The sequence below is a fragment of the Dufourea novaeangliae genome, unplaced genomic scaffold (genome assembly GCF_001272555.1).
Source record: "Dufourea novaeangliae isolate 0120121106 unplaced genomic scaffold, ASM127255v1 scaffold8, whole genome shotgun sequence".
In the NCBI taxonomy this organism is placed as follows: Eukaryota; Metazoa; Arthropoda; class Insecta; order Hymenoptera; family Halictidae; genus Dufourea; species Dufourea novaeangliae.
This window is the reverse complement of record NW_015373923.1, coordinates 14,146,378-14,164,310: the sequence shown is the minus strand read 5'-3', so window position 1 is coordinate 14,164,310 and position 17,933 is coordinate 14,146,378. Positions and strand designations below refer to the sequence as shown.

General features: G+C 33.6%; 5 protein-coding genes across 5 annotated transcripts; 2 read left to right on the top strand and 3 right to left on the bottom strand.

Annotated features, from left to right (window-relative positions):
* Positions 1 to 1,045: 1,045 nt before the first annotated feature.
* Positions 1,046 to 2,497, top strand: LOC107194932 (osteoclast-stimulating factor 1-like). Its single transcript, XM_015584643.1, has 5 exons — positions 1,046 to 1,148; positions 1,532 to 1,578; positions 1,659 to 1,776; positions 1,857 to 2,068; positions 2,148 to 2,497. The coding sequence occupies exons 1-5, from the start codon at positions 1,085 to 1,087 to the stop codon at positions 2,376 to 2,378; spliced, it is 672 nt and encodes a 223-aa protein (XP_015440129.1). The 5' UTR covers positions 1,046 to 1,084; the 3' UTR covers positions 2,379 to 2,497.
* A 555-nt stretch (positions 2,498 to 3,052) lies between these two features.
* LOC107194866 (gamma-tubulin complex component 4) lies at positions 3,053 to 5,749 on the bottom strand. Its single transcript, XM_015584574.1, has 9 exons — positions 5,583 to 5,749; positions 5,360 to 5,498; positions 5,055 to 5,254; positions 4,881 to 4,975; positions 4,508 to 4,815; positions 3,967 to 4,437; positions 3,702 to 3,879; positions 3,384 to 3,606; positions 3,053 to 3,301 (listed from the first exon to the last, which is right to left on the bottom strand). Exons 1-9 carry the CDS (start codon positions 5,649 to 5,651, stop codon positions 3,053 to 3,055), a joined length of 1,932 nt encoding a protein of 643 aa, XP_015440060.1. The 5' UTR covers positions 5,652 to 5,749.
* A 746-nt stretch (positions 5,750 to 6,495) lies between these two features.
* On the top strand, positions 6,496 to 10,402 carry LOC107194638 (cilia- and flagella-associated protein 57). The gene is made up of 4 exons (XM_015584286.1): positions 6,496 to 6,695; positions 6,772 to 8,275; positions 8,358 to 8,531; positions 8,639 to 10,402. The coding sequence occupies exons 1-4, from the start codon at positions 6,496 to 6,498 to the stop codon at positions 10,400 to 10,402; spliced, it is 3,642 nt and encodes a 1,213-aa protein (XP_015439772.1).
* LOC107195005 (very-long-chain enoyl-CoA reductase) lies at positions 9,951 to 12,126 on the bottom strand. Its single transcript, XM_015584744.1, has 6 exons — positions 11,952 to 12,126; positions 11,812 to 11,859; positions 11,268 to 11,578; positions 10,792 to 11,201; positions 10,555 to 10,720; positions 9,951 to 10,027 (listed from the first exon to the last, which is right to left on the bottom strand). Exons 1-5 carry the CDS (start codon positions 11,955 to 11,957, stop codon positions 10,593 to 10,595), a joined length of 903 nt encoding a protein of 300 aa, XP_015440230.1. The 5' UTR covers positions 11,958 to 12,126; the 3' UTR covers positions 9,951 to 10,027; positions 10,555 to 10,592.
* Positions 12,127 to 13,318: 1,192 nt separating this feature from the next.
* LOC107194637 (mediator of RNA polymerase II transcription subunit 20) lies at positions 13,319 to 17,004 on the bottom strand. Its single transcript, XM_015584285.1, has 3 exons — positions 16,912 to 17,004; positions 13,534 to 13,644; positions 13,319 to 13,411 (listed from the first exon to the last, which is right to left on the bottom strand). The coding sequence occupies exons 1-3, from the start codon at positions 17,002 to 17,004 to the stop codon at positions 13,319 to 13,321; spliced, it is 297 nt and encodes a 98-aa protein (XP_015439771.1).
* Between the last annotated feature and the right edge of the window lie 929 nt (positions 17,005 to 17,933).

Here is a 17,933-nt window from a genome sequence, read left to right as displayed (position 1 = left end):
TATTACTATATTTTAAAATATAATAAATACGTAAACGGATAAATAATTTTAATAAATAATCGAGCGGAAAATTTTTACACGGATGAACAAAACCAACGATACCCATGTACATTCTATCTTCAAAATGTTTACTACATAGGCGTCGGGTTTTATAATAGCCCATATAGTCCAATGCAGGAAGGTCCTCTCTACCACAAGCTTGAAGCCACATCTTACATCTAACATTATTGCAAATACATATCATAAGTCAAGCATATTATCATTTCCACAAGTAAATCATCTAATATTAAATATTTATATACAATACTTGCAAATTCTCATGCTTGGAAAATCTAAAAAAATTAGTTCCTTCATCTTTTTCATTGTATGAATTCTTACAGTCTTTGTAAGAGCATAAAAGTCTACTCCAGTTTCTGGAACTCATTATGATTAGAAACTCTGAAATAAAATGCTGTAAAAAAGAAAAACACACAAAAAAAGAGAAAAGCAAAGTGAGACAAGATAGCGAAAAGATTCTTTTTAATGGAACTTTTAACAAAGGAGAAAGTGAACGTATAGTAATTAAAAGGAAAAAGAAAGTGTAAGAAAATAAGTACTTAAACAGAAAGACAGTTTTAAGTAGATATAATGAAGTATGATTTTTATACAGTATAAAGAAACAGTCAAGAACTATATCTGCGTATAAAAACTCAAATTTCACAAAAAGCGGACGTGCAATGTTTGTTCAGAGGCCATTAATTTGATACCCCGAAGTATCCTCTATTTGTAGGGTTAATATACAGGAAGTGCTTCTACATATAATATTTAATAGTTCCCACTTCCTTATAAAAAAGAACAAATTAACAATATTAAACAATAAGTAACAACATTAAACACGAGATTCTGCAAACAGAAAATATATTTGTAAATAGGTTACAAATAGATTTAGAAGTAACACAAAATAAGTCGCGTTTGAATATTCGAACTTTATCAAAGTTTGCCGATCATTGCCGAACGGCCCTTTAAATTGACTGTGTAGTTTCATCTCTTTCTAAGTCCGGAGTGTCGCTTCTTATTATATCTCCTCTTTCTTATTATTACAAACATGTCTACCATGATGAGTGTGTCTGTACAGACACCTGCACCACCCAAAACTGTTTGGAAACCTGGTAAATAACAAGAAATACAAATGATAATTTTAATCTTACCTGTAATTATTATAACTGTTTGGTGTATAATAATTATGTTCTAGATATGTGCTAAATACTGAAACATATGTGTTTTTATCTCTCTGTAAATAAAATGTTTAAACTAAAAAGCGATTATGATGATTAAATTATTTACATTAATCAAAAGAGTGTGTGTAAATTAAATCTGTTGAGCATGGTAATTTTGATATTTGTTACATATACTAACTATTTACTAAGAATAATCGCTAGCGTGTCAAGAGTTCTGTGTTTCTTTCTATTATTTCTTATGTTTTGTTATCATTGCATAAATGATATTTTCAAGCATTGGTATCACTATACATAATTTATTATTTCTTTTCAAGGTAAGGTCAAAGTTGTGCGAGCATTATATAAATACACAGCACAGAATGTAAGCATGCATATTTGTGGACAATGTAATTGTTTTTAAACATATATAACAAATATATTAATACACTTTACACTTTATAGGCTGATGAACTATCATTCGATGAAGGTGAAATTCTTTATGTTTACGACAAAGATGTAGAACCTAATTGGTGGAGAGCAAAATGTGGAAATCGAGAGGGTCTTGTACCTGCCAATTATGGTCAGTTTAAAATTAAATTTGCAGTTTTATCTTACTATTCATTATGTGTATTAGTATACTGAAAAAAAATTCACATATAGTTGAAGAACAAACTGAAGAAATTGAATTACCATTGCATGATGCTGCAAGACGTGGAAATCTTTCATTATTAAAGGAATACCTAAAGCAAGGAGTTTCAGGTACAGCTTTGGACACAGTGGGTAATACTTCATTGTATTGGGCTGCACGTGCTGGTCACATAGATTGTGTAAAGGAACTTTTAAACTTGCCAAATCCTGTAGTTAATGCTCAAGTAAGTATGTTACAAAATTATCTATTTGCAAAATAAGTCTTTGGAGTATTTGCATCTTCTATGTAAATTATTATTATAGAATAAAATTGGTGAAACACCATTACATATAGCAGCAAGTCGTGGACATGTTAGTATAATCAATTTGTTACTGCAACATGATGCAGATCCAACAATAAAAAATAACGATGGTTTTGTTGCTGAACAATTATCATCAGATTTCGCAATTAAAAATATGATACAACTAAGTCAACGTGAGCATGATAAAACTTATGGATACACGGAAGATGATTATAATGATGACAGCGATTAAGAGAATGGAACTTGACTTCTCAAGTAATTGAATGTGATTATTTAGACCATACAGCATTAAGTATGATATAAGTACGTTTTTTATTGAATTTATTTATAATTAAATTAATGTCATAAATATTATATAATATATAACATTGTTATATAAAACGATACAGCTTTTATTAATGTTTTTGTACATTTAATGAACTTGAATAAATAGTATAAGAAATTTATGTACTCCTTGATATTATATAACAATTATTTTTATTATTTACATAAACGAAAAACGCATTTGACCCTACTATTGTAATACAATTATGGTTTTGGAGGAAAATGTTCAGAATTGTTACATTCAATGAAGATTCACTATTTATTCAACAAATGTAAAAAAATAGTTTAATACTGCTTACATGCTGCATTCATTATACAGACATATTAAACCTATTATGCTAGTCTTCTTTTACATATTTGTAACAATTAGAGCAACAAATAGGATGTTCATTTGTTTGTATTTTCTAACTGATGTAACTACCTAATTATCTTATTACTAATGCACTTTAAATGATATAAAACAATAAATTGAAATTATACCACAGAGAAAAGTTAATTCTGAAATAATATATCACTATGCATATGTGATATCTCCACATACGGCACTTAAAACCACTGAATATTCAAAATAACGCATTTTGTTCATATTTTTTTACTAAACCATCTATTAAAGTCCAATCTCAATAATAATTGAGCTAAGTGTTCTCCACTGGGTTGTGCACGAACTCTATTTAATGTTTTAGTCAACCAACTCATTAAACTTTCAAGAGTGTCGGACAACGTTTTGAGTTCTTCTTTCTCTGTTAAAAGTAAGTTGCCTACTTCCCACATCGACGCTTGCAAGATAAAGTCGTCGCAAAGTCGTAGTAATAGTTTTATTAATTTATTTACCTATTAAAATATATTCAGTAAATACGTGAATCGTGTAATTATTAACGTATTGAAGACATATATAAATTTAAGTATAACATACAGGATTTTTTCGTTCCGTTAAACTTCCTAATAAAAACGTTTGGGACATAACGTTAGCCAAAAAAATAGAGTGTGCCTTTTGTACGTCTTCAAAATTTCGAGTATTTTTCATATTTCCTTCCATAATAGTATATTGACTTTCCAATACGTCCACTTGCAAATAGTATTGTAAATTATCAATAATAAATATTAAGTTATTTCTTAGTTGTATTACACCAATGTCGCTAAAATAAGGAAAGATTCATAAGAGTTAAAACATTGTCTTAACGTCTTAAAACAGTGTTTTGCTTATACACGAAGTATTATAATTATGTCTTACATATTTTTATAATACATATGCTCACTCCAAAGATTCCACAGACCAATTTGAGTTTTCTTAACTCTAAGCAAAAATCGGAATAATGTATTATAATCGTTTAAAGCAGATGGATTAAATAGTAAGTGTAATGGCCATATGACTTTGTACTTCAAAATGATCATACCCCATCCACGCCTCTCTATATTTATTTGATAAATAACAATAACGCATTATTGAAATGTTTATTTGTTCAGAAAATATAGTTCATATAAAAAGAAGATCTTACCAATAGGATCCTCACGTTCCTTGTCAGTAATTTCTGCACCTTCTACTTCTGTATCATCACTCTCTTCCACTGGAAGTGGTACTAAAAAATTAAAACTCTCCATAGCGCTCTCATCGTTTAAATGCATTTTCCTTAATGCAATTTGAAAAGCTAGATTGATGTCTCTAGATGTATGATTTGTCGGTGGCTTGTTCAATATATGTGCAGTGAGTCTAATAAATTCAAGAAACAAATCACCCCGGCCCATAAGGAAAAAGTCTTTTACTAATTTCAATTGTTGTACTAATTGGGCTTCTTCAACAGCGACTCGCCATAATAGTTCAGTTACACATTGTTTTAATTCATCGATCGTACATTCAAATTCAATAATATTAAAAATTGGGTTCTTCTGAAGATTCTGAATTTTAAGAAAATATTCATATTCTTTATCGCCCCATATAGAATTCTCACTCTGATCATCTACCGCAAAGTCTATAAACCAACAGAAACATTTATAATATCTTTGTTTTACAAACTTTACAATTTTTCATAAGCTTCTTACCTTTCTTCTGCCTTGGGTCATTACTAAACATTATAATTGTTTGCCCTATAGTTAAAATTTTAGCTGCTAATGACGGTCTGATGTACGAAGGTAGCATATCCACTTGAACATTGTAATCCCACATATCGGAGTTCAATTTTATGTTTTTTATCTCGGCCGGGGTGTGTTTATTATTTGCTAATATCAAACTGTTTTGTCCATTTGATATTTTCTGAATGAAAAACTCACTATGCATGTCTTCTAAATGACCATACAAAAGCCAACTTGTTAATTGTTTATAGAAAACTGTATGTACACAATGAGACATCCTGAATAATAATAAATTAATTAACAAACAGATAAAATAAAGGTAATAATAATAATGGTCACTCACTTTTCTAAGGCTGATTTCACTTCAGGAATACCAGTATGCATATTTTGATGTAAACACTGTAATAGTCTACAGCCATGAATTTTCTGTGTACTAATCTAAAATGATATGAAAACATGAATATGTATTCACTAACTCTGTAATAATGTGAAAAGTAATATAAGATTATATACTCACTTCTCGTATAATAGAATTTAGTACAGAAAATAAACCAATATACTTTTGGACGTGACAAAGAATAAATGATAATGGCGTATAACTATCATGAAGAACTACATTCTCTAAATCGATAATTTCTTCACGAAATGGTTCCAAAGCTTGATCCATTCCTTCGCATAGAGCTTGTAGATATAAACCTTGAGGTAAACTTTGTAATTCTGTAATAAATAAACTAATATAAAGTAACTATAGCTTAATAAAATTTGAATATGTAACTGTTAAGTATAACAAAATCAAATAAGTAAAGTGGAAATTTCTTATACCATCACTGGATCTTGAAATATTGAATGTTGTATAATCTTGAATAAAGTTTCTAATAACATTGCACTCCTCGACTATGTCTAATATTTTTTTAAGTAATGCACGTTCCCCAGGATGTAAATATTTTTCAAGGTCTATAGTCTAGAAATAATAATCTTTAAGTTTAGAAAAATGCAGAACCAAACATGCCGAGTGTTTCAGTACCAAACATAATCGAAAGCTTACATTTGTTTCCAATATATCTAAAGCATTAGTCGAACACCCCCACAATGCCAGTAACACTTCGTGTAGCATTTTAGAAGTGTCTTTCAATTTGAGGAGATATTAATTTTCACATCAAATTATGTTGCATACAAACAAAATGATAGAAACACCAAGAACCCATCGGAATAACCTATAATCATTCAAATGCTTAAAGTTCATTTTTTTGTATACATACACAATATGTATTTATTCTATGCAACGAGGTTGCCTCATTTGTGTTTACATATTTTGACTGCCGGTTAGCTGGGTTAGTCACTAACGTCACTAACTAACATTAGGAAAAAAATAAGTAAACATCGAACCACAGACGAGATTGGACGAGATCGGCGACCATTATGTTTATTTCCAACCGCTAGCAATCGCTAGTGCTAGTGTTAGGATTTTCCAATTTTTCTGATCTCTTAGTTTCATTGTTGGATGGCGCCATGGCTCTCTTTCCGCGCGTATTTTGCCGTTTTATTGAACATTTAAATATTACGGGGCTCCTCGCCGGTTTTCTTGTTCAATATCATTAGAGAAGCGGTTAATAAAAAATATATTACTCATCGAACGTACTTTTTATTGAAAAGATTCCTGATTTTTTGTTTTCTATTACTTTCACATACTATATAATATATGCTATCGTTTCTCATTAATTAGTATTTAATTAAATAAGAATTAAATATACTGCTACTAGCAATTAATGTATAACATGTAATTAGTCTTACAAATATGTAATATGACATTTATGATTTTATAGATAAATATTAATTAGGTTTGTTGCTATGGGAATGTAAACAGCATGCACTAACATATTACACACGTTCCACCCTTAGAATCTTAAGCATAATTGTATGTTTTACTGAAGTAAGTGGAAAGGACATTTAAGATTAAGATGACGCTTTCATTGCAAGCCAGAGTATTTTACGGTTTAAAAACTGACATAGCTTCGAACGTACATTATATTTCGGACAATGAAATCTTATATCCAGTCGGTAATGTAATATCACTTCATCACATTCCACAACGTAGACAACGATTAATACGTTTGTCCGATAAACATGAGATAAATATAATTGCTGTTACCCCTAATAGGTATGTTCAAAAATATTTTATATTTCCATTCTGTAAAAACTTTCCAGTCGTACATATATATTTTTTTTATATAAAGGAAATATGTCGCAACCTGCGAAGTTGGCGAAAAGCCTACAATATCAATATATGATCTTCAAACGTTAAAGAGGAAAAAACTACTCGGTATACCTTACGACGCACCTGAGGTTACTAAATTTACATGCATTGGCTTCAGCTTTGATAATAAATATCTAGCAGCAGTTACAGGAGAGCCTGATCAAAGAATGCTTTACTACAATTGGGAAAAGGGGAAAATGGAATCTAGTATAAAAGTAGGCACTCAACAAACTCCGCCGGCTATTATTGAATTATTAGCATGTAATCCATCCGATACAGGAGTAGTTGCGGTTGCGGGTTTACGCACATTTAAATTCTTAACTCTTTCTGAAACGGTATGGCGTCCATACGGATTCTCTAAAGCAGACAATATACTTGCGTGTTCCATAACTTGGCTGAATTCGGATAGATTATTGCTTGGAACCAAAGATGGTAAAATACTTTACTTAGAAAACGGAGACTTAAAAAATATTTATAAAATGAGCGATACAACTTCTATGAATCTTAAAATTCGAGAAGAATATGTTATACAAGCCACGAGTTCAATAACGGACATTAAAGAAGACAGCGAATGGAATAATAATATTCGTTGTTTAATTGCATTTTCGAAAGGATTCGCATATGCATACGGTTTCAAAACAATCGTGGTGTTTGAAAGAGAGGGTCAACATAAATATACGAAAAGGAACGTTTTTATAATTCCAACACAAGTATCAAAAGATGAGAATCCAGATTTATATCAAGTTCATAATATAAGCATTAATATAAGTTTGGATAGTTTAGTAATTACAACCGGCTGGCCCCAATTGTTTCATGCAAGATTATGGGGGCCTGACTTGAGCATAGATCCAGAACCACAAGAATTAAAAATCTTGGGTCAAGCACTACATTATGGACCTATAAGTAATCTCTCAATGTGTGCTTGGAAATCAATCTTCATGACATGTGGAGAATTTGACCATAGCATAAGGCTATGGGATTTTGAGTCTGGAAGTTTAATTTTATTTAAACAATATACGGAACATATTTGTGGGATTTCTTTACATCCCACAGGACTCTTTTGTTTGATTGGTTTTAGTGATAAGTTACGCTTCATGTGTATATTAATAGACGATTTATTAACCATGGAAGAATTCCCGATAAGATGTTGTAAAACCGTAACTTTTAGCCACGGTGGTCACTTATTTGCAGCTGTTAATGAAAATATTGTACAAGTTTATACAACAGTAGATTTCACTAGCTACTTCATTTTGAAAGGTCACACTAATAGAGTAAAAGCTCTATTGTGGTCACAAACTGACACAAAATTGCTAACATTAGGCAGTGAGGGTGCTATATACCAATGGGATATGACTACTGGTACACGTTCTGCCGAAATAATTATAAAAAACATAAATTTACAAGACATTGCTCTGTCTGCCGACGAACAAGTTTCATATTGTATTGGCAGTGACAGTATTATACGTGAGATTAAAGAGAATGCGGTAATTAATTGTTCCTGTATAATTCCATTTATTAGTCCTGTATATTTCTTCATAAAGATATATAGAATATTATTTCCATTAGATAGCTCGAGAGTATAATCTTCCGGGAGAAACCATGCACAGTATGATACTAGGGAAACAAGATCAAGTTTTATTTCTTGTTTGTCCTGGTGGCAGTATTTTATCGGTGAAGTGTCCACTTCAAGAACCAGTACAATACTCAGAATTTAACATTCATTCTGTTGATGTCACAAAGGTAAAAACATACCAATGTTATATAAACAGAAAGATTCATGATTTAGCAAAACACATAACTCTCCTTTTTATTACACGAAACTCTAATATTACTTGATAATTTTATAGATTGCTCTTTCTCACAATCAAGAATATTTAGTGTCTACCGGTATTGATGGTAGTATGTGCATTTGGAAATTGTATTCTGCTGAAGGAAAAGCGAAGGTAGGAAAAGAAATAGTATACACAAATGAGGTGCTGATTAGTAAAGGCGACCTAGTAGAAAAAATACATACGATACAAGACTTGAATGTCAGAATGAGGGAATTGGAAACTGAGCACGCGTATAAAATGCGTCAAATAGATGTTCAACATAACGATAAAGTACGGGACCTTCATAAAGGGTATTGCGACGCTATTGAGGAACTGAGAGACAAGATAAGCAGGCTACAGGAAGATCATAAGAATGAGCTTAATGTAATAAACATAGAAATAGATAGAATGAAAGAGAATCATGAGGAAACAATGAAACGAGTAGAAATGAACTACGATGCCAAACTTATCACGGAGTATGATAAGTACTTACAGTTGGAGGATCATATGAATTCCATGCGACAGGATTACGAGAAACGCTTGGAAGATTTAGGGAAACAGGGAGCTGAAGAATTACAAAACGCGACGAATAAATACGAGGCTCTGTTGCACCAGAACAAATTACAACTGGAGGAAACTCAGGATGAAATGACACATCAGGCGCGTGTCCATGAACAAATGACGACACAGATAGAGGATGATGCTGATCAAGAAATTTTAGAACTACGAACCAATTACGAAAATTTGTTGCATGAGGAAAGAGAGTTGATCTTGAAACTAAAAGGAGAGGCTGGAATGATGCGTAATAGATATATTGCTAGCCAAAAGGATGTCGAGGAACTGAAGAGGCAAATGCAACGCGTTCAAAACGAGTACAGTTACTTTCAGTCGTCCATCCAAGAACTGGAAAAGGATAAAGAGGATTTAAAGAGAGAAATAAACGACAGAGATGTTACGATTCAGGATAGAGAAAGTCAAATATACGAATTGAAACGTTTGAATCAGGAATTGGAGAAGTTTAAGTTTGTATTGAATTATAAGATCACCGAATTAAAAAATCAGATAGAACCACGGGATCAAGAGATCAGAGAACTTAAGGAAAAGATACGAGACATGGAAACAGAGTTAGTAAATCTTCATAAAACTAATGTGAGTTTAGAACTGCAGTTGTACGAACTGAGGGAAAAATTGGGAGCAGCAAGACGCGAGTTGCAGTATGAAGTGCACCGGAACAAAAAGTGTCAGCAACTTCTGAAAAGAATTCGCGTGGACTTGTTGGACGCGTCAGGTCTTGTACAGGAGCCGCAAGCGTTGAAGAATGCCATAACAAAATTGTATCACAAGTATAGTGCCAGCGACGATTTCTTGCGCAGTCGTAAAGCAGACTTTGATGCTCAATGTGAATTTATGAAGCAAAGGGATCACCTGGAAAGAACAATAGCTTCTCTTAGAAAACAAGTGTTTCAGGATAAACCTGGTAGTGGGAAAGATATGGATAAAACAATAGAAGAGAACATTACGTTAATTACAGAATTAAATGCTCTGAGGGAAGAGTTGAAAGATGCTAGAAAACATATACTACACATGGAAGGTCTTCTTGGTTTGACTGCAAAGAACATCACACCATCAGAAGCAAAAAAGAAGTTACACAATGCATGCTATGGCCATGAAGAATTGAAGAATAAATATAAAATTCAAATGCAAGAGTGTCAAACTATAATAAACACATTAAAAGACGATATGTACAAATTGATAAACAAATTACCATGCGAAGAACAAGTGGCTCAATCGAACTTTTAAATATCAAGCATAGGTGTTTTAGAATATATATTATAAATAAATGAAACTATAAGTATGGTAATACACGGAATTCCCTTGTAAATTATTTATTTAAAGGATAAAAATATTGGTAACAAAATCCATAAATCTAAAAACACAATAATAATAATTACCAATATAATATTCCTAAATGCAGATTATCGCATACTATTTACAACACAAATGGAATGATAGCTTTTCGGCTTTTTGGATAGTTGGAAAACTCTTTCTTGTATGCCTTGTGTTTTCCTAATGCCCAGAGGGTCATCTGGTATGCACCAGCAAATGTAAACAGACCAGCTGAAATAAATAAGAATCATAGAATTTTGTATGTTACTTTCTTCTTAATGAAATAGTAAGTATATTTATACCTGGAAGGCAAGAAGTCATGATGGTAAAACCAATCCAACTACCAACTTCGTAAGTATAATTCGGACATGAAACTAAATTAAATAGTGCAGTGAATGGATTCCCAGTCGCTACAGGTATCTTCCTTACTGTAGAATTTGCTGGTCTCAGATTCCTTAGAGCTATATGAATACTCAGATTTCCCAATTCACAAAGTGCAAACATAGTTGTGCCAATATAAAATTTTAATGGGCTGGCAGGTGTGAATAATGGATGATTTACATGATACGCTACGTACATGGCAAACAACCAATAATAACTACAATTTTTAAATAGGTTACGTAATGGCATTGTTGCATGACTAAATCGGTGTACAAATAATGTTTCTAGGAGCCGCTTTGCATAATGTACTATCCAACAAACAGCTGCCACCCTGAAATTACATTTGATTAGATCTTCTGCATTAAATTTTTTTCATCTACTTATAAAGAAAACTTACGAAACAGTAGTATGAATTTTAGATGTATCAACATCACCATAAAAGATCCATGGACGTTGGTATAACCATAAATAAATGACTAAAGGACCAGCATATTCCACAAGAAACACAGTTTTCCAGCTAATTTGTGGTCCAAGGTCTTTGAAATATAATTTTCCACCATCAGAAACAGATAAACTTTTTAGAGAATCTGAATCAGATAAAGTTTTTCCTTTAGCATCTAGCCTTAAGCTTTGCCTATGAATATTTGGTGCTTTCTTCAGTTTATATAATTCTTCTTTAACTTCTTTTATTGTTGTAGTTGGCTTGACCTAAATACATAAAGTAAGATACATGTAAAATCAACACATTGTACATATGAAAATTAGAAATTTTAATTAGAATAAGTCTTGCAACCACTTGTACCATATTTCATTAAACATTATCATTATGAATATTTTACTGGGTTGTAACATATTTATAAGTAAGCGTGAATGAAGTACAAAAATTCTGGCTCTCATTTCCTTATCCTGTTGGACTTCGACATTAAGTGTTTATTACTTACGGATACATTGGCCACGAATTTTGATGACTTTGCGGTCAATATTTGAATCTAAAAATGAAGGGAAGTTCGTTGTTTCATAGTTCACATTTTAGAGGAAATTGTTCGTTATAATGTGTCGTATATATTTTGCTCATAAATACCTCCATCGTCACTGATAATTTGCCCGATATTTAGCAGCTTAATGATAAGAAAAAGTACCTTCGACAATCACGTTTCAAGCGCACTATATTACTACACGAGTGATCGCAAGATGCGATACAACGGCGCTGCAATCGTTCAATCGTACGACCCGTACGCGTACGACGTAGAAGTATCCTCGAGTGACCAATCAAATTCTCTTAAAAGATTATAAAGGCTAGCGTGTTCTTTTTACTGAAACCGCTATGTAAAATATAGGATTCCAGACTTTGGACAGTCATTAGACTTTGTAAAAGTAGACGCATCTACTTAACCGCACGACGATTCCGTGGAAGGTTTCCGTTAAGTTACGCGCTCTTGTTTATGTAGATTTGCGTACAACTTTGCTTTTAAATAGACATTGTAATACTTTCAAATGTTCGCATTCTGCATAAACTTGTTTAATACCAAAGTGAATTAAAAGATCGCCTAGAGATTGGTCGCTGCATTATTATCTAATAAAACATCTATGTAGATATAAACTAAAAATTATAAAAATATAATACATCCCAGATAGTACATGACGCCTTGAAGACGGCTTCAAGGCGTCTTAGACCTGAAATAGCCGTAAAGTGGACGTCTTGAAGGCGTCCTGTGTTATCTGGGATATAATGTAAGCGTGTTGTTGGTCAATAAGTCTGAAAGATATCCACAGGTAATAACGTAAATTGACTGTAAATTACGCTAACCAAAGGAAGAGTGATATCTTTAGCGTCAGTATAATTATAAATCTGCTGCTTCATTCGTTTATGAATATTCACCACTGTGACGGAAGTATAGACGAAGCAGAACGTTCGAAGGTGAGTTTCATAGAAACACAAAACGATCTCTGCTTGCATTTCATACAATTTTCCACAAATTATATATGTGAATAATTAAATTACGAAATATACAAGGTAATTAATTTGTATCATTGCATACATACACGTTACTGTACAATGCAAAATATGTATGTTTGCTGTGTTATGACAAAAGAATTCGAAATGCCGTACTACTGTAAAGATCAAATCTTTGTTTCCGTTGTTTTAACAAAATATAGAAACCGTAGTGAAATAAATAGACTGTACAAAGATTGAAAGATTGACAAAATGACCTCAAAAGTGTTTACCGTCATAATTGTAGATTACTTTCTTATCGACACAATCGGTCGGTAAAATTTAATGTTACCGATAAATCTACTCTAAAAGGGTGTACAATATTTTGTATAGATTTCACTGCTGATTCAAATTAAGTTATATATCCGAATTAATTAATTGTAAGTACACTATTGTAATTTTCGCTTTGTTCCAAAATATTTTTATGACTTTTATTGAAGTAGGTCGATATTTTCTTAAATCACACCCGTAGCTTTTCGGTACTGACCGAAGTGTTCCAAATACTGTTGTATAGTATCCAGAGGTTGATAGATATCATTCATCCGGTTCTACGAAAATGATAAACATGGCCATATTATACAAGAAAACTATTTTATTTACTTTTTCGGTGAAGCGTCAGTGACGACTCTAAGTTAGCAACGTATAGACAATTGATCAAATCAATCATTACCTGCAAATATTGTGGAGCTTGATTGGACACAGTAGGTCCGAGAAAGCCTTGCAGGAATTCCCGCATCAATTCCCATGCACTTCCGGGAACAACGCAGGGCCTGTACTCGACCTACAAATGACAAAAGGGTCATAATGTACAATACTGAATGAACGATAATGCAATCGTAATCGATAAAAATTAATAGGTGTAAAAAGTTTCATTATTAAGGCTTCCTTTCTTTTATTTTCATGTAGAATAGGGAAATAGCCAGAGAATGCCGATATAGAAACGAACATTTCGTGCAACGTTGGGCTCGTAATTGGCGCTTTTGCCGGGTCATTGGTTGACTAGAATGAAGCGAGGGAAAAAAAATGAGACTGGGTGTATCAGTATGTTCCCTCGAGCGTTGCACTTTATTCTTCCCGCGGAAGAGGGCTTTTTTCGGTTATAAATCGCGCGTAGCGAACAACGGAAGACCTTAATTCATTACACACCATTGAGGTTTCATAGGTGATATTGTTTCCTCAGAAATAATACAAAAAATTTTCTAATATCGAGGAGTAAAAACAATGCCTTCCCCGCTGATTATAGAAACAAGCCAATGGCAGGGAAAATCGATCAAACCGATATGCTCTCTTCGCTGGTCGTTTCTCTTTTCTTCTCCGATCAAGATCTCGGTGTCCAAAGGATCAGTCACCGTTTCGATCGAGATTGCAGGCTTTTCAACGGTTGCATAACCATTGAACAAAAGCCAGGGGGATCCCAGAAATTCTTCGCAGACAAACCGATCCCCGTGTTCTAACTCATCGGCGGCCACACGCTGACTTATCATCCTCTTAAAATCACTGGACGGTTCGACAATAGACTGGAATCTTGTAATATGACAGTTCGAACAACAAAATTTTTATCACTACTTTCTACAATCACGTTATTAATCTCGAGCTATAGGATGGAGAATACTACTAAGCTAATTAACGCGCCCCCTATTTTATAAATTAGTTACGTTTTTTTAAAATTGAAATTGTAAAAAAAGAAAATAATTTGAATCCACAAATTTATTATCAATTACTAAGTTACACATCCCTATATCATAAAATTAAAATTTAATTTCTCTTGCCTTTTTCCTCGCAAAATTGTCTACTAGTTCTTTCAAAACAAGTGTTGAAGCTTGGTCGTATGTATATTTTTATTCATTGCGTTAAACAAAATGCTGTTATTATTAAATCTGCTGCACCGTTCAATAAGACCAGCTGGATTTTTGCGCCTTCTCACGGTTTACGCCCTAGGCGACTGCCTCGAACGCCTTAATGGTAGCGCCGGTCCTGAGAATACCGTATTAATGATTTTATCAATCGACGAAAATGTAACTTGTCATCTTTAGTTTCATGTGCTGCATAGTGTATCCAAACTATACTATTAATTCTCGCGCAACGGTTTTACCTAATCTCGGAACGCGTTTTTCAGCTGCGAGGTTAGGAAATTACTTTGCCTCTCAAGAATCCTCCGTGACATTTTTCTTTCGCCGGAGAAAGAAACGGACGGCGAGCGTGGACCGTGAGTTAGTGGTACCCGGTCGGAGCCCGTCGCCGTACTATTTCTCCTGGTGAAATTAATGGTGGAACAGGGGGGGTTTATCGTAACATATTCGACGTCGTGGGTGAGTACAAACAGCGCCGTTACCAATACGAATGGGGCCGGCTGGATCGCTTAGAGGCCACGTAGCACGACACATTTCTCCGCGCGGACAACTTCGAGGCTTGTAGAACGGAAGTCCCGCCATTGTCGCGGTAATAGCGGCTGGTCCGGCAACATTTCGTGCTCTCGTCGTGGATGACGGTTCTTCCGTGAACTCGGATCGCCGGAGAATAATAGGGAAACTTGAGTAATACGGAGAAAGTTCGACGATTCGGTGAACTGACGAGTCGCTTTTTAACACGAATGAAATGGGGAAGATATCGGGGCTAGTTGACTAATTTTCAACATGTCTGATTTTTACAAATGAACCATTTATATTTTGTTGACTTGATGCATACCAAAAGTTTACATATTTACTTAGGTATACAGGCTCAATTTCGAAAATCGATTTAATTGAGCCGAGGTTGTAATTTTTGACATATTTAGATTAGTGAGAGCAATAAGTCAACGAACCCCGCCTGTGGGGTTAGTTGACTAAACATTTACTTTGAAGCATTTAAGAAAAAAATAACGGTATTAACAAAAACTAAACATTTAATTGTTCATATATGTTTATTGTAATGAACTAAATGATGATTTGTAGGAGAAATTAGGTCAAATTAGTTCACATATAAAACACTATATTAGAGGTGATGCAGTTTTTGTGAGCTCATCTACGAACGCTATCACTGTAAGGTTTATCGAATACCAAGCATTCTGTATCATATTCTGATTCTGAGGATAATCCCACTTATGCTTAATCAAGTAACCATGACCGATATTTTAACATGTTAAGAGCCGCACGAACAAAACCTCTACAAACCGGATAAAATAAACTACATACTGTAAATTACAGTCAATACTTGCATTTCCACAAAATATTCAGGAAAAAGTATTATGCAATACTTAATAAACAGAAATTTATAAATAGTCAAAACGAAAATATTTGCTCATCGCCGATGTTTTTAAATGTTTTATTCTCACTGATATAACACGCGAGTTCTGTCACGGCGACACATTAAATGGTGAGATATAGTCATTCATATTTATCAATATCGTGGATAAAAGCACCATTTATTCTATAATACAATAGTTAAAGGGAATTAGTCAACTAACCCCATTAGTCAATTAGCCCCTGTCTTCCCTAGTTACAGTACTCGACAATATGTGTGAATACTCGGTGAATATAGGTTCCAATATCAATCGAAGTAAGTATTTAGAAACTTTTCTTAATATTTCGTATATCGTATTCTCACGTATATCGTGTTCTCAAAAGTTTGGGACATCTGTTTAGACCGAAGACGATATTTTATAAGGGAGGCTCGGGACGAATGTAACAATTATTATAAAACAGATGCCAGTCGATCAACAATCTCCTTCCATTTTTATACACAAATTTCATTTGCCCTACGTCTTAGTTGTCGCCAACATGCAGCAGTAGAGTAAAGTAGCCGAATATGAGAATCATTTTTTTAAACACGCACAATTCTCGATAAAAAATAGTTCTATTGAAATACGATACACGTTTGACATGTAAGATGTGTACACTTTTAAAACTTATTAGAAATTATAACAAAACAGATAGAGTTCCATCAGAATAAAATAAAAATGAAAAGTATGCAAAAACATGAATTCAAAAACGTCTTTTTTCACACATTGGGCATATAAAATTAATTGTGTTTGCACCGCAGTCTCCATGGGCCCACCGGTAACATTTCATACACTGAACTCATTGTTCACCATGTACATCTGAAGAATAAAGTCTTGTACAAAATAAGCATTCTGCTTCATAATTTTCTTCGTCATCAGTTTCATCGTTCAGAACAATGTCTCCTTCACATTCATCAGTTGAACTACCACTTGTTATGTGTTTCCCTGTAGTGCATGTTTTTAAATTGTTTGCGACGTTCAAGACTTCTCCGTAACGAAGGTAGGCTGGGGTTTCATATTAGAAAAGGTCTCGTATTAGGCTACTTTACCCTAAGCGATTTCCCTGATACGACTATCGTATTGAAATAATACATCAAAATTAAGTTTGTATCAGATCTTTCACTTATGTACCTCTTTGTTTCAATCCCGGAAAATCCTTTGCAACTTTCGGTGTTATACAGGGTGGGCCATCTAACGTTTGGAATTAGAACTAAAGGTTATTTTGAGGTTGGAAGGTTTGATGACATTTCCGATGTGACAGAAAGTTAGTTTTATGTTTCACATTTATGAAATGGGTCGCTTTTCACTTGAACAAAGTTGGGAAATATTAAAAACTTATTTCCAAAGTGGTGAGTCTTCTACTCAAACTGTAAGAAATTTACGAAAAAAATGTGACAAAAAGGATGTGCCAAAAACGCAGTTTGTGGATCAATTTGTGAAGCGATTTCGTGAAACTGGATCGTTGTTGGATAAAACAACCCGTGTACGTACTCGTCCAGTGCGCTCAACCGAAAACATCGCTGCTGTTGCTCAGAGTGTGCGTGAACAACCATCAACATCAACTCGTCATCGTTCTCAAGAATTGAACATTTCACGCACTTCTTTGAGAAGAATTTTGCATAAAGATCTCGGTATGAATGCGTATAAAGTTCAATTAGTGCAAGAGCTGAAGCCGCATGACCATCCGATGCGTTTTCGGTTTGCTCAATGGGCCGAAGATCGCTTGATCGAAGATGAGCATTTTTACCGAAAAATCATCTTTTCAGATGAAGCTCATTTCCACCTCGGAGGATACGTCAATAAGCAAAATTGTC